At 51.0% G+C, this 13,958-nt stretch overlaps 1 protein-coding gene across 1 annotated transcript in view; it reads right to left on the bottom strand.

The window, feature by feature from the left end:
• LOC111961845 (uncharacterized) overlaps window positions 1-13,958 on the bottom strand; it is a 56,404-nt gene that overhangs the window by 26,729 nt on the left and 15,717 nt on the right. The window contains exons 5-6 of the mRNA XM_023984429.2: window positions 5,925-6,105; window positions 2,640-2,802 (exon numbers count right to left, since the gene is read on the bottom strand). Coding sequence (XP_023840197.2) covers window positions 2,640-2,802; window positions 5,925-6,105 — 344 coding nt within the window. The remainder of the gene's footprint in view (window positions 1-2,639; window positions 2,803-5,924; window positions 6,106-13,958) is intronic.

Genomic DNA, 13,958 nt, shown 5'->3' with positions numbered 1-13,958 from the left:
CATAGTTGAAGTGTACCTATGATGAAAATGACAGGCCTCTATCATCTTTTTAAGTGGGAGAACTTGCACAATTGGTGGCTGACTAAATACTTTTTTGCCCCACTGTATATATATGCAACACAAACATAAGGAAACACAAAGACACAGGTTGGGTATGATTGACTGATGATTAGAGGAGGAAGTGGTTATATACGGATCGGGAGTGATGGGGACCAATCAACAGCCAGGACCAAGGGTGATGGCATCATGGCTACCAATCAACAACCAGCATTCTGTGGCGTTTGATCTCCTTGAGTTTTCATGGCCCTGGGATCTGCCTGCCATGCAAACGAGGCTCTGATTGGCTTGGCGGGAGGGGGAAGGGGTCTGGACATTATGAGTGTATGTGTGTTGGTTAGGGGAGGTGGGGTGAAGGAGTGTGTAGCTCGTTCCTTCTAGGCACACTTCTGAAAACATTGGATAGGCCCACCTTGTCTTTGGGTAGACTGGGTCAAACTGGCCTCGTATTGCCTGTACCCATCTACTCTTTTTAGATCTACACAAGTGCCTAGGGGAATGGTCTAGGGAACTATTAGTTATAGGAAGTAGGGAGGGTCAGAAGTAGAGCAGTGATCATAGAACTCTAATTCAATGCTAGTGACAGGATCAGGTAGTAGTGGCGCAAGGTAGAAGATGGCCTTTAACCACAGATCTAGGATCAGATTACCCAAAATGTAACCAGTAGGTCAATGAGAAAACATCTGAACCTAGACCAGTGGTTAAGGCAACTAGGTAGAAGGGGTCAGGGGTTAAAGGTCAGAGATGAGAGGTAGTGCAGTGGAGCAGTGGCTCCACCTAGAGCCCCATCCAGCAAGTTCCTTCCATCCTCCTTCCTTTTCCTCAATCTGTACTGTGTAGTCCAGCAGTTCCAAAGGTCCAAAGAAATTGGTATCACTCATCACTCAAGTCCCTGACCCTGCTCCAAATGCATGAAAATACTTTTCCTCCCTACTGTCCTATCTTCCACACCTACTTCCTACTGCCCTTCCTTCCATACTTCCTCCCTACTGCCCTACCTTCCATACTGCCGTTCCTTCCATACTTCCTCCCTACTGCCCTACCTTCCATACTTCCTCCCTACTGCCCTACCTTCCATACTTCCTCCCTACTGCCCTTCCTTCCATACTTCCTCCCTACTGCCCTTCCTTCCACACTTCCTCCCTACTGCCCTATCTTCCCTACTTCCTCCCTACTGTCCTACCTTCCCTACTTCCTCCCTACTGTCCTATCTTCCACACTTCCTTCCTACTGCCCTACCTTCCATACTTCCTCCCTACTGCCCTACCTTCCATACTTCCTCCCTACTGTCCTACCNCTACTGCCCTACCTTCCATACTTCCTCCCTACTGTCCTACCTTCCATACTTCCTCCCTACTGTCCTATCTTCCACACTTCCTTCCTACTGCCCTAACTTCCATACTTCCTCCCTACTGCCCTACCTTCCCTACTTCCTCCCTACTGTCCTACCTTCCACACTTCCTTCCTACTGTCCTATCTTCCACACTTCCTCCCTACTGCCCTATCTTCCATACTTCCTCCCTACTGTCCTACCTTCCTACTGTCCTCCCTTCCATACTTCCTCCCTACTGCCCTACCTTCCATACTTCCTCCCTACTGCCCTCCCTTCCATACTTCCTCCCTACTGTCCTCCCTTCCACACTTCCTTCCTACTGTCCTATCTTCCACACTTCCTCCCTTCCACGTTACTGATCTAACATAAGGTTGGTGAAACCACTACTGAGGAAAGTAGATAAGCTATTATTCCAAGGAAGAAACCAAGGAAGAAAGGAAAGATGCATAATATATAACTTGTAAATCCTAACCTTATTGGAATAGGACCCGTCAACGGTACTAAACTGAGTAATGTTGTCCCAGGCTCCTCTGCTCTGTCCTGCTGACTGGGGACAAACCCACTAATGTGACCTGATGTGGCACACGGTCTGTTAGCATCACATACTGTATAGGGCTCAGCTGTCAGCATCCGCAATTACCGGGCAGAGTAAGAACTGCACCACATCACTCAGTCACTCCTAGTGAGAGATGACTGCAGAGGAGCGGCTTGTCCACCAAACCATGAATAATTCAATACCATCCCACTCCACTGAGAGTGTAGTGGAGCGTAGATATGAGTTATGCTGAAATAGAGTTATTAACTAGCATTAGTGCTGCTGACTGTTATCTCGACCGCCATTCAATGTTTAGACAATTTGTATATTTTTTGCAGCGTTCAGTCTGGTTTGACCAGGCTACTGTGAGTCTGCTATCAAGCTCTGGAGAAAAGCATTAGAGGTTTGAGGGCCTGATTAGATTACTAAACCTTTGTAACTCCTGGTTTCCAGAGGGAATAAAACCAGCAGAGAAGGAATAGATCTTGGGAGTTAAGAGTCGTTTGGGAGTTAAAATGTTTTAGTGTTTTACTCTACTTAAAACAAAAAAACAACAGGCAATTAGTTTAACTGCCCCTGTATGTAAAGTATAGGATCTCCACGCTGTTTGTCTATCAGGTTGTACTTGCTGGAATAGGGCTCTGAAGAAGAGGATGATGGGAGGGAAACTTAAATGTGATTTTGGCATATAAACTGACCCCTCCCCCATGTTACCCGCCCCTTAGGGTGGTTGGTTCTTTACCTGGAAAGCGAGAGAACAGAGAGAATCTCTTAAGGGAGAGGCGTCGTGGAGGGGGGGACGCCACTGAGGGGGAGAGAGGGGGAGTGACGGCTGAGAGAGGGGTGGGCAGAAGGGGGGGAGAGAGAGATGCTCTCGTTTACTCATCGGTAGGCAGTAACAGCACTGTAGGAGTTAAATCTGCCTCTCTCGCCCAGACTGACCTGAAGACACACAAACCTTTCTCCTTCACAGAGCACTTTGACATGATCACCTCTATACATCACATACATTTAGTGAACAATACATTAAGTCTGTGTCTAAAATGGCACCCTATTCCCTACTATAGTAGGGAATACTATAGTTAACCCTACTTTGGCCAGGGTTAGCCACATAGGGCTCCGGCCTAAATTTGTGCACTACATTGAGGATAGGGTGCAATATCAGCTTCGCCCTGAGTGACTCATCATTTTCAAAGGTCAACGAAGGCCTGCTGTCAGATTGGAGGCAGACAGACCAATGGTAGGGGCTTAACTGAGTGACATCAGACACTGATGTGAGTTGGACACAGTTTGACATGTAGGCAGCAGTACAGCACACAGCATATAGCACATGCATACACATTATACACAGAGAACACGATTACAGAGAGATATTAGACAGAGACAGAGGGAGAGAGAGATATTAGACAGACAGAGGGAGAGAGAGATATTAGACAGACAGAGGGAGAGAGAGATATTAGACAGACATAGAGAGGAGATATTAAGACAGACCGAGGGAAGAGAGAGATTATTAGACAGACAGAGGGAAAGAGAGAATATTAGAACAGACAGAGAGAGAGAGATATTAGACAGACAGAGGGAGAGAGAGATATTAGACAGACAGAGGGAGAGAGGATATTAGACGACAGAGGGAGAGAGATATTAGACAGACAGAGGAGAGAGATATATAGACAGACAGAGGGAGAGAGAGGATATTAGACAGACAGAGGGGGAGAGAGATATTAGACAGAACAGAGGGAGAGAGAGATATTAGACAGACAGAGGAGAGAGAGATATTAGACAGACAGAGGGAGAGAGATATTAACAGACAGGGAGAAGAGAGATATTTAGACAGACAGAGGGAGAGAGGATATTGACAGACAGAGGGAGAGAGAGATATTAGCAGACAGAGGGAGAGAGAGATATTAGACAGACAGAGGGAGAGAGAGATATTAGACAGACAGAGGGAGAGAGAGGGGAATAATTAAAAGACCAGAAACAGAGGGAGAGAGAGATAGACAGACAGAGGGAAGAGAGATATTAGACAGACAGAGGGAGAGAGATAATTAGACAGACAGAGGGAGAGAGAGATATTAGACAGACAGAAGGGAGAAGAGATATTAGACAGACAGAGGGAGAGAAGAGATATTAGACAAGACAGAGGGAGAAGAGAGAGATTAGACAGACAGAGGGAGAGAGAGATATTAGACAGACAGAGGGAGAGAGAGATATTAGACAGACAGAGGGAGAGAGAATATTAGACGCAGAGGGAGAGAAGAATATTAGACAGACAGAGGAGAGAGAGATATTAACAGACAGAGGGAGAGAGAAGATATTAGACAGACCAGAGGGAGAGAGAGATATTAGACAACAGAGGGGAGAGAGAGTATTAGACAGACGACAGGGGAGAGAGAGAATTAGGACCAGACCAGAGGGAGAAACGAAGAATAGTTGACAGGACAGAGGGAAAAAGAGTATATTAGAAGACAGGACAGAGGGGAGAGAGATATTAGACAACAGAGGGGGAGAAGAGAGATATTAAAGAAAGGAGGAATATAAACAGACAGAGGAGGAGAAGACCGACAAAGAAGAGAGGATAACAAAGGAGAGTATTAGACAAGACAGAGGGAGAAGGGAGAGAGAGATATTAGACAGACAGAGGGAGAGAGAGATATTAGACAGACAGAGGGAGAGAGAGATATTAGACAGACAGAGGGAGAGAGAACCCGTTTGTCCTGTAACAGTAATATTTGGGTTTAACTTTAAAAGGCTTTCGACAACCAGAACCTACTCTGCTAATGTCTGAATGTGTAGCGCCATCTACAGGACTAGTTACACTACTGACAGCATAGAAAGCCTAACTTAATTCCATTTTATGACTCTCAGTACACTGATTATATTGTCAAATCTTTAAGGGAGGCTGCTGGTCATACTGGTATCTGACCACTAGGTGGAAGCAGTGTTTATAAAGAGATCTGGTTTCCAAGATACATTTATCTCCTATTTCAACAACTCCAGCTCATGTGGGACTAAACACTGCTCTCTGTATCAGGGATTGTGTGTCACACGTTAAGTTCCGATACTACCCATAGTTGGTATCACAGTTCCAGCCCTGTGGCATCATCACCTTCCTGCCAACTAAGTCCTCTCACACACACACACCCCACCCTAGTCATTGGCACATAAACACCTTCCCCTCCTCCTTTAAGGGTGACAATGGTGTGTGTTTCCTTCTACCTGTTTAATACATCATCTGTAGATCACATTTCTGTCTTCTGTTGGATCTCCTAAGACATAGGTGATTACACACACACCACAGGGGGCTGGTGGCAGAATGGACTCGTGGTAATGACTGTAGCGGGATCAGTGGTATGGGATCACATGGTTTCCAGCTGTTTGATACCATTCCATTCGCACAGTTCTGGATATTATTATGAGCTGTCCTCCCCTCAGCAGCCTCCTGTGGGGCTGCATGTGAGTTTTGCCAACACACACACACACCTCATTGGGAGTTTTGCCAACACACACACACCTCATTGGGAGTTTTGCCAACACACACACACCTCATTGGGAGTTTTGCCAACACACACACACCTCATTGGGAGATTTGCCAACACACACACACCTCATTGTGAGTTTTGCCAACACACACACACCTCATTGTGAGTTTTGCCAACACACACACCTCATTGGGAGTTTTGCCAACACACACACACCTCATTGGGAGATTTGCCAACACACACACACCTCATTGGGAGTTTTGCCAACACACACACACCTCATTGTGAGCTGTGGACAGTGCTAGTAGCAGCACTATCTACTCTGGTGTGTGTGTGTGTTGGAGTTGAACATTTATGGATGTTGGTCAGTGAAGCTGGTGTTTCAGAAATAAAACATAACCACACTAGAAAAACAGAAATACTGTGAACCAAGTTTATTGTTTGTGTTCCTGCCACTGTGTTTGACAGAGAAAGTTAAGAGAGAAAGTTAGAGAGAGAGAGGTTTTGTGTTTGTCTTGACAGTTTGTATGTGTGCATTGCTTGTCTTTTGTCTGATCATATACTGTATACAGTACACTACGTGTGTGTGTGTGTGTGTGCTCACCCAGTGATGCTGTGCTAAGTGCCATGACTCCATAGTATGAGAAGGGTCCTGTCTCAAACTTCATGTTCTCGTTTCCAGCCTCCACCTCCACTCGGCCCTGAGGAATACACAGTAACGTACATAGTAACGTACGCAGTAACGTACGCAGTAACGTACGCAGTAACGTACACAGTAACGTACACAGTAACGTACGCAGTAACGTACGCAGTAACGTACGCAGTAACGTACGCAGTAACGTACGCAGTAACGTACACAGTAACGTACACAGTAACGTACACAGTAACGTACACAGTAACGTACACAGTAACGTACACAGTAACGTACACAGTAACGTACACACCCAGTGACCCAAATAAAGATAGGTACCTGCACACTGATGAGTACACCTGGAGTATGTGCAGTAAAACTTCAAGAGCATTCATCAGTGTGTAAGTACCTACCTTCATGTCATACACATGAACACACCCAGAGAGACATACAGTGTCTACTCTTTCAGTGTTGTGTGATCACTGATCGACCCACAAAGGCCGGAATCTTAACTACATTAATATTCCATGCATGATTTACACGGTCAAGTTAAGCCTGAGCATCTGATAGGATTTCTGCCCAGGATTATGGATTTATGGGATTATTATAACATGATAATTATGGATTCTTATTATTCTATTTCTACTGCTAGAGTGATGTCTGATCTATCTGCTACGTTTCTTTGAGCTCTCCTAACAGGGTAAAAGAAAACCCTGGCAATCTCATCAATATTATATCACAGTGCAGGTGTGCATGCTGAGGCTCCAGCGTCTCACTCTGAGGGTTTAATGTCAACGCGCCCTGGCTCAACACATCCCAATCAGGGTTCATTTTGGCAGCTATTCGTTTTAGTCTTTAAATACCTTTTAGTCTTTGTCACATTTTAGTCATTTCATCCTTCATTAGTTTTAGTTATTATCAGTCGACTAAAACTCTGGAGAAATGTTGTCTAGTTTTAGTCAAAGACATTTTAGTCACATAAAATCAGTGCATGTTTTTCCTATTAACTAATGAATATTTAGGCAACCTCTAACTTCCATCACGTTCACATTCAGATAGTCCAACTTGGCCTCGTAAAAATTACCTGGCAACATTGATATTGTGGCAGATTGTAACCAACGCCAGCCACAATTAACCACACAGGCTATAAAGCCTTGGCTACAGGTTAAACAATTAACAATTCAGATTTTCTTCCCATCATACACGTTAGGGGGGGGTGGGGTAAGCGTTTCCAGAAATCCCAGAAGTATTACTGTACTCCTAGTATAGCTATCGTTTTCCCCATAGGAAGAAAGGCATAGAGAGAGAGAGGCAACACAGATGAATGAATAACACACAGCTTCTGGTGTGATCAAAGCAGAAATATCCTCCATGACAGAAAGAGAGAGGGTAAACACTGTTTCTAGTTGAGGTTAGTTAGAAGTGAAGGGTCCTGGCTTCACATCAGTTCAAAAGATTGACAAGTGACTGAAGTGACCTCCTGGGAACTGTGCAGGAGAGACAGGCGGAACAGCTCAATCAGACCAACGAGAGGATTGCATGAAATATTCTGCATGAAATGAAAAGGGAGCTTCATGTCAAATGAACTGTCCATTAGTCTCATATGGTATTCTCCCTTCGTGACATTTTCATTGACTAAAATGAATAGTAATTTGTAATGGGTATCATTTTTTCCAAGGGCATCTCATCTTGTTTTTGTCATAGTTTTAGTCAGAAAAAATAGGTTGTACAGTGATCCCAATGACCTCCTGGAGATGACCCCCCCACACACACACCTTCCTGAATGGTGGTACCAGAGCAGCTGTGCTCATGTTGCTGTCAGTGTATCTGCAGTGTCACCTTGTGTGTCAACAACAGAGTATCACACACACAGGGGGATTGGGTTCTGAGGGCAAAGCCTAGATAAGTCTGTGTTGTGTTGATGTATTGTCTTTGGTGGATTGTGGTAGGCTATGGTATGTACACTGGTAGTGCTTTGACCTTGCTCAGAAAATAAATCCAAACCTCCCACACTGACAGGCGTGATGAAGTGACTGATGGGAAAACCAAGACTCGTTTAAGACTCATCGCCCTGATCTCTGCCCCAGGGTGATCTGGGTAATCCCCCCAGCGAAACAGCAGGAAGGGGGATTTGTAACCTTGGCCTGACTGCCACTAAGGGAGAAGTAATCCAGGCTGTGATTTAGTGATGTGCTCTGTGGGGCAGTGTGTATGTGTCTGTGGGCTTGGCATACACAGAAGGCTTTATCGGTCTGCAGTCAGAGGAGACTAATGTGTGTGTGTCTGCCTGATGTAGCACAGTGCCAACTTAAGCAGGGATGTGATTCTTGTGTTAATGAGAATGACACTAAAGTGACTGTGTGTAGCTGTGAGCCTCTCCCTCTTTCTCTGTGTGTAGCTGTGAGCCTCTCCCTCTTTCTCTGTCTGTAGCTGTGAGCCTCTCCCTCTTTCTCTGTAGCGGATGACCTCTCCCTCTTTTCTCTGCGTTTAGCTGTGAGCCTCTCCTCTTTCTCTGGGCGTGTAGCTGTGAGCCTCTCCCTCTTTCTCTGTCTGTAGCGGTGAGCCTCTCCCTCTTTCTCGTGTCTGTAGCTGTGAGCCTCTCCCTCTTCTCGGTCTGTAAGCTGTGAGTCCTCTCCCTCTTCCTTCTGCGGTAGCTGTGAGCCTCTTCCTTCTTTCTCTGTGTGTAGCTGTGAGTCTCTCCTCCTTTCTCGTTCTGTCGCTGTGAGCCTCTCCCTCTTCTCTGTGTGTAGCTGTGAGCCTCTCCCTCTCCCCTCCACTCTCACTGTGTGCTCATTTTTCTACCCCTCCCTCTCTCTGTGTGTGATGCGCTCCCGTCTGTCTCATCTATGTGCAAGTCCTCCCTCTCTCTCCTCTCTCTCGCTCTCTCTCTGTGTGAGGCCTCCCTCCTCTATTCTCTCTCCCTCTGTGCGAGCCTCCCTCTCTCTCCTGTGCGAGCCTCCCTCTCTCTCTCTCTCCTTCTGTCTCTCTTCCTCTGTGCGACCTCCCTCTCTTTCTCTCCCTCTGTGCGAGCCCCTCTCTATCTCCCTCCTCTCCCTCCTCCCTCTCTCTCTCTTGCGCGAGCTCCTCTCTCTCTGTGCGAGCCTCCTCTCTCTCTGTGCGAGCCTCCACTCCCTCTCTGTGCGAGCCTCCCTCCCTCTCTCTGTGTGCGAGCCTCCCTCCCTCTCTCTCCGAGCGAGCCTCCCCCTCTCTCTCCGAGCGAGCCTCTCTCTCCGAGCGAGCCTGCTCTCTCTCTCTCTGTGTGCGAGCCTCCTCTTTCTCTCCGTCTGTGGCGAGCCTCCTCCTCTCTCTGTGTGGAGCCTCCCTCCCTCTCTCTCCGAGCGAGCCTCCCCTCTCTCTCCGAGCGAGCCTCTCTCTCTCTCTCTGTGTGCGAGCCTCCCCTTTCTCTCCGTCTGTGCGAGCCTCCTCTTTCTCTCCGTCTGTGCGAGCGCTCCCTCTTTCTCTCCGTCTGTGCGAGCCTCCCTCTTTCTCTCCGTCTGTGCGAGCCTGCCTCCCTCTCCCGTGTGTGTTCGAGCCCCTCTCTCTCCGCCGTGCGAGCCTCCCCTCTCTCTCCGTCCGTCGAGCTCCTCTCTCTCCGTCGTGCGAGCCTCCCTCTCCTCTCTGTCTGTGCGAGCCTGCCTCCCTCTCTGTGTGCGAGCCTCCTCCCTCTCTCTCTGTGTGCGAGCCTGCCTCCCACTCTCTGTGTGCGAGCCTGCCTCCCTCTCTGTGTGCGAGCCCTTGCCGTCCCTCTCTGTGTGCGAGCCTGGCCTCCCTTCTCTGTGTGCGAGCCTGCCTCCCTCTCTGTGTGCGAGGCCTGCCGCTCCCCTCTGTGTGCGAGCCTGCTCCTCTCGACCTGCGTCTCTTCTGTGTGCGAGCCTGCCTCCCTACTCTGTGTGCGAGCCTGCCTCCTCTCTGTGTGCCGAGCCTGCCTCCCCCTGCTGTGCGAGCCTGCCTCCCTCTCTGTGTGCGGCGCTGCCTCCCTCTCTGTGTGCGAGCCTGCCCCTCTCTGTGTGCGAGCCTGCCTCCCTCTCTGTTTGCGAGCCTGCCTCCCTCTCTGTGTGCGAGCCTGCCTCCCTCTCTGTGTGCGAGCCGCCTCCCTCTCTGTGGTGCGAGCCTGCCTCCTCTCTGTGTGCGAGCCTGCCTCTCCCACCTCTCCCTCTGTGTGCGATGTCCTGCGAGCCTGCCTCTCTCCCTCTGTGCGAGCCTGCCCTTCCTCTCCATCTGTGCGAGCCTGCCTTTCCTCTCTCCTCTGTGCGAGCCTCCCTCTTTCTCTTCGGTCTGTGCGAGCCTCCCTCTTTCTCTGCTGTGTGCCGAGCCTCCCTCCTTTCTCTCTCCGTGCTCTCTCTCTTCTGTGCGAGCCTCTCTCTTGTGCGAGCCTCCCCTGCTCTCTGTGCGAGCCCTTCCTCTCTCCCTCTCCCTCTGTGTGCGAGCGCTCCCTCTCCTCTTGTGTCGAGCCTCCCCTCTCGCCTGCTGTGTGTTCGAGCCTCCCTCTCCTCTGTGTGCGAGCTCCCTCCTCCACCTCTGTTGTGCGAGCCTCTTCTGTGTTGCGAGCCTCCCCCTCTGTGTGCGACATCTCTCCTCCCTCTCTCTGCGAGTACTCCCTCCTCTCTTCTCTGCGAGACTCCTCCCTCTGTGTGCGAGGCATGAAACCTCTCTCTCACCTCTGTGCGCAAGCCTCCCTCATCGTCTCCCTGCTGTGCGAGCTCCCTCTCTTCTCCCTCTGTGCGAGCCCTCCCTCCCTCTTTCTCTGTGCGAGCCTCCCTCTTTCCCCCCTCTCTCTCTGTGCTGAGCCTCCCTCTTTCCTCCCTTCTGTGTGCGGAGGCCCCCTCCCTCTCTGTGTGCGACCTCCCTCCTCTTGTGGGCGAGCTCTCTGTTGTGCGAGCCTCCCTCCCCTCTCTGTGTGCGACACTCCCTCCTCTCTCTCTGCGAGAACTCCCTCTCTCTGTGTGCGAGCCTCCCTCTCTCTTTCCCTTCTGTGCGAGAGATACCTCTCTCTCCGTCTGTGGCGTAGCCTCCCTCTCTCTCCCTCTGTGCGAGCCTCCCTCTCCTCTCTCTCTGTGCCGAGCCTCCCTCCCTTCCTCTGTGCGAGCCTTCCCCTCTTTAGCCCCCTCTCTGTGTGGCGAGCCTCCTCCCTTCTCTGTGTGCGAGCCTCCCTCCCTTCTGTGTGCGAGCTCCCTCTCCCATCCGTGCGAGCCTCCCTGCTCGCCCTCCTGCGAGCCTCCTCCTCTCTCTGTGTGTGCGATAACTCCCCCCTCTCTCTCTGCTGTGTGTTGCGAGACTCCCCCCCTCTTCTCTGTGTGGAGACTCCCCCCTCTCTCTCTTGTGCGAGACCCTCTCTCTCTCTCTCTGTGGCGAGACTCCCTCTCTCTCTCTGTGGTGCGAGACTCCCTCGCTCTCCTCTGTGTTGAACTCGCCTTTCTGTGAGATCCCTCTCTCTCTCTTTGCGGCTTCTCGTCTCCTGTGTGTGCGAGACTCCCTCTCTCTCTCTGTGGTTGCGAACTCCCTCTCCTCTCTGTGTGCCGACTTCCGCTCCTCTACTCTGTGTGCGAGACTCCCTCTTCTCTCTGTGTGCGAGACTCCTCTGCTTCTCTCAGTGTGCGAGACTCCCTCGCTCTCTTGTGTGCGAGACTCTCTCTTCTCTGTGTGCAGACCCGTTGGAGACTGCCCTCTCTCCTCGAGTCTCTTATTCTGTGCGCAGACCATCCTCTCCTCTTGCTCTGTGCGCCGAGAGACATCCTCTGTCGCCTCTCCTGTGCGAGCCTCCCTCTTCTGTGCGAGCCCCTCTCTAGCAGCCTCCCTCCTCTCTTGTGTGTGGTGATCCCCCCTCTTCTCTGTGTGTATCCTTCCCTCTCTCTCTCTGGTGGTGATCCTCCCTCTCTCACTGTATGAATCTCCCTCCTCTCTCCTGTGTGAGCGTCTCCCCCTCTCTCTGTGTGTGTGTCAGTGTGAGCTTCTCCCCCCTCTCCTCTGTGTGTTGTCAGTGTGAGCGTCTCCCCCCCTCTCTCTCTCTCTGTGCTGTGTCAGTTGAGCGTCTCCCCCTTCTCTCTCCTCTCTGTGTGTGTCAGTGTGAGCGTCTCCCCCCTCTCTCTGTGTGTGTGTGTCAGTTGTGAGCGTCTCCCCCTCTCTCTCTCTGTGTGTGTGTCTCAGTGTGAGCGTCTCCCCCCTCTCTCTCTCTCTCTCTCTGTGTGGTGTGTCCAGTGTGAGCGTCTCCCCCTCTCTCTCTCTGTGTTGTGTGTCAGTGTGAGCGTCTCCCCCCTCTCCTCTGGTGTGTGTGTGTCAGGTGTGAGCGTCTCCCCCCTCTCGTCTCTCTGTGTGGTTGTCAGTGTGAGCGTCTCCCCCTCTCTCTCTCTCTCTGTGGGTGTCAGTGTGAGCGTCTCCCCCTCTCTCTCTCTCTGTTGTGTGTGTGTCAGTGTGACGTCTCCCCCCTCTCTCTCTGTGTGGTGTGTCAGTGTGAAGCGTCTCCCCCCTCTCTCTCTTCGCATACTGCCTCTCTCTCTCTCTGTGTGTGTCAGTGATGAGTCGTCCCCCCCTCTCCTCTGTGTGTGTCAGTGTGAGCGGTCTCCCCCCTCTCCTGTGTGTGTTGTGTCAGTGTGACTCTCACTCTCTGTCTGTGTGTGTGTCACGTGTCGTGAGCGTCTCCCCCCTCTCTCTCTCTGTGTGTGTGTGTGTCAGTTGTGAGCCGTCTCCCCCTCTCTCTGTGTGTGTGTGTCAGTGTGAGCGTCTCCCCCTCTCTCTGTTGTGTGTGTGTGTGTCAGTGGTGAGCGTCTCCCCCCCCCTCTCTCTCTGTGTGTGTCAGTGTGAGCGTCTCCCCCCCCTCTCTCTCTCTCTGTGTGTGTCAGTGTGAGCGTCTCCCCTCTCTCTCTGTGTGTGTGTCAGTGTGAGCGTCTCCCCCTCTCTCTGTGTGTGGTGTTTCAGTGTGAGCGTCTCCCCCCCTCTCCTCTCTCTCTCTCTGGTGTGTGTGTTCAGTGGAAGCGTCGGTAGCTATAACCTGGGTAATCCTCGGAGCTATTATACCGGTCAGATCCAGGGTCGGTAGCTATAAAATACCGTGGTCAGATCCAGGGTCGGTAGCGTATAATACCGGGTCAGATCCAGGGTCGGTAGCTATAATACCGGGTCAGCATCCAGGGTCTGGTAGCTTAATACCGGGTCCAAGATCCAGGTCGGTAGCATAATACCGGGTCAGATCCAGGGTCGGTAGCTATAATACCGGTGCAGACCCAGGGTCAGTAGCTATAATACCGGTCAGATCCTATAATACAGGTCAGTGGAACAGGGGAGGAGAGGAGAACAGGAGAGGAGAGGAGAACAGGAGGGAGAACAGGAGAGGAGAACAGGGGAGGAGAGAGAACAGGAAGGGAAGAGAACAGGAGAGGAGAGGAGAACAGGAGAGGAGAACAGGGGAGGAGAGGAGACAGGAAGGAGAGGAGACAGGAGAGGGAGAGAACAGGAGAGGAGAGGAGAACAGGAGAGGAGAGGGAACAGGGAGAGGAAGAAGGGGAACAGGGAGGAGAGGGGAACAGCGGAAGGAGGAGGGGAACAGGGGAGACGGGGAAAGGGGAGGAGAGGGAGAACAGGGAGGAGAGGGGAACAGGGGAGGAAGAGAGACAGGGGAGGAGAGGGGAACAGGGGAGAGAGAACCAGGGGAAGAGATGGAGACAGGGGAGGAGAGGGGAGGCGCGAGGAAGGAGAGTGGAAACGGGAGGAGAGTGGAACGGAGGAGAGTGAACAGGGAGGAAGAGTGGAACAACGAGGGGAGGAGAGTGGAACAGGGGAGGAAGAGTGGAAACAGGGCAGGAGAGTGGAACAGGGAGGAGGGAACAGGGGAGGAGAGTGAACAGGGAGGAGAGTGGAACAGGGAGGAGAGTGAACAGGAGGAGGGGGGAACACGGGAGGAGAGGGGAACAGGGGAGGAGAGGACAGGGA

This window comes from Salvelinus sp. IW2-2015, linkage group LG4q.1:29 (genome assembly GCF_002910315.2).
Source record: "Salvelinus sp. IW2-2015 linkage group LG4q.1:29, ASM291031v2, whole genome shotgun sequence".
Lineage (NCBI taxonomy): Eukaryota > Metazoa > Chordata > Actinopteri > Salmoniformes > Salmonidae > Salvelinus > Salvelinus sp. IW2-2015.
This window is presented reverse-complemented; position numbering and strand designations above follow the sequence as displayed.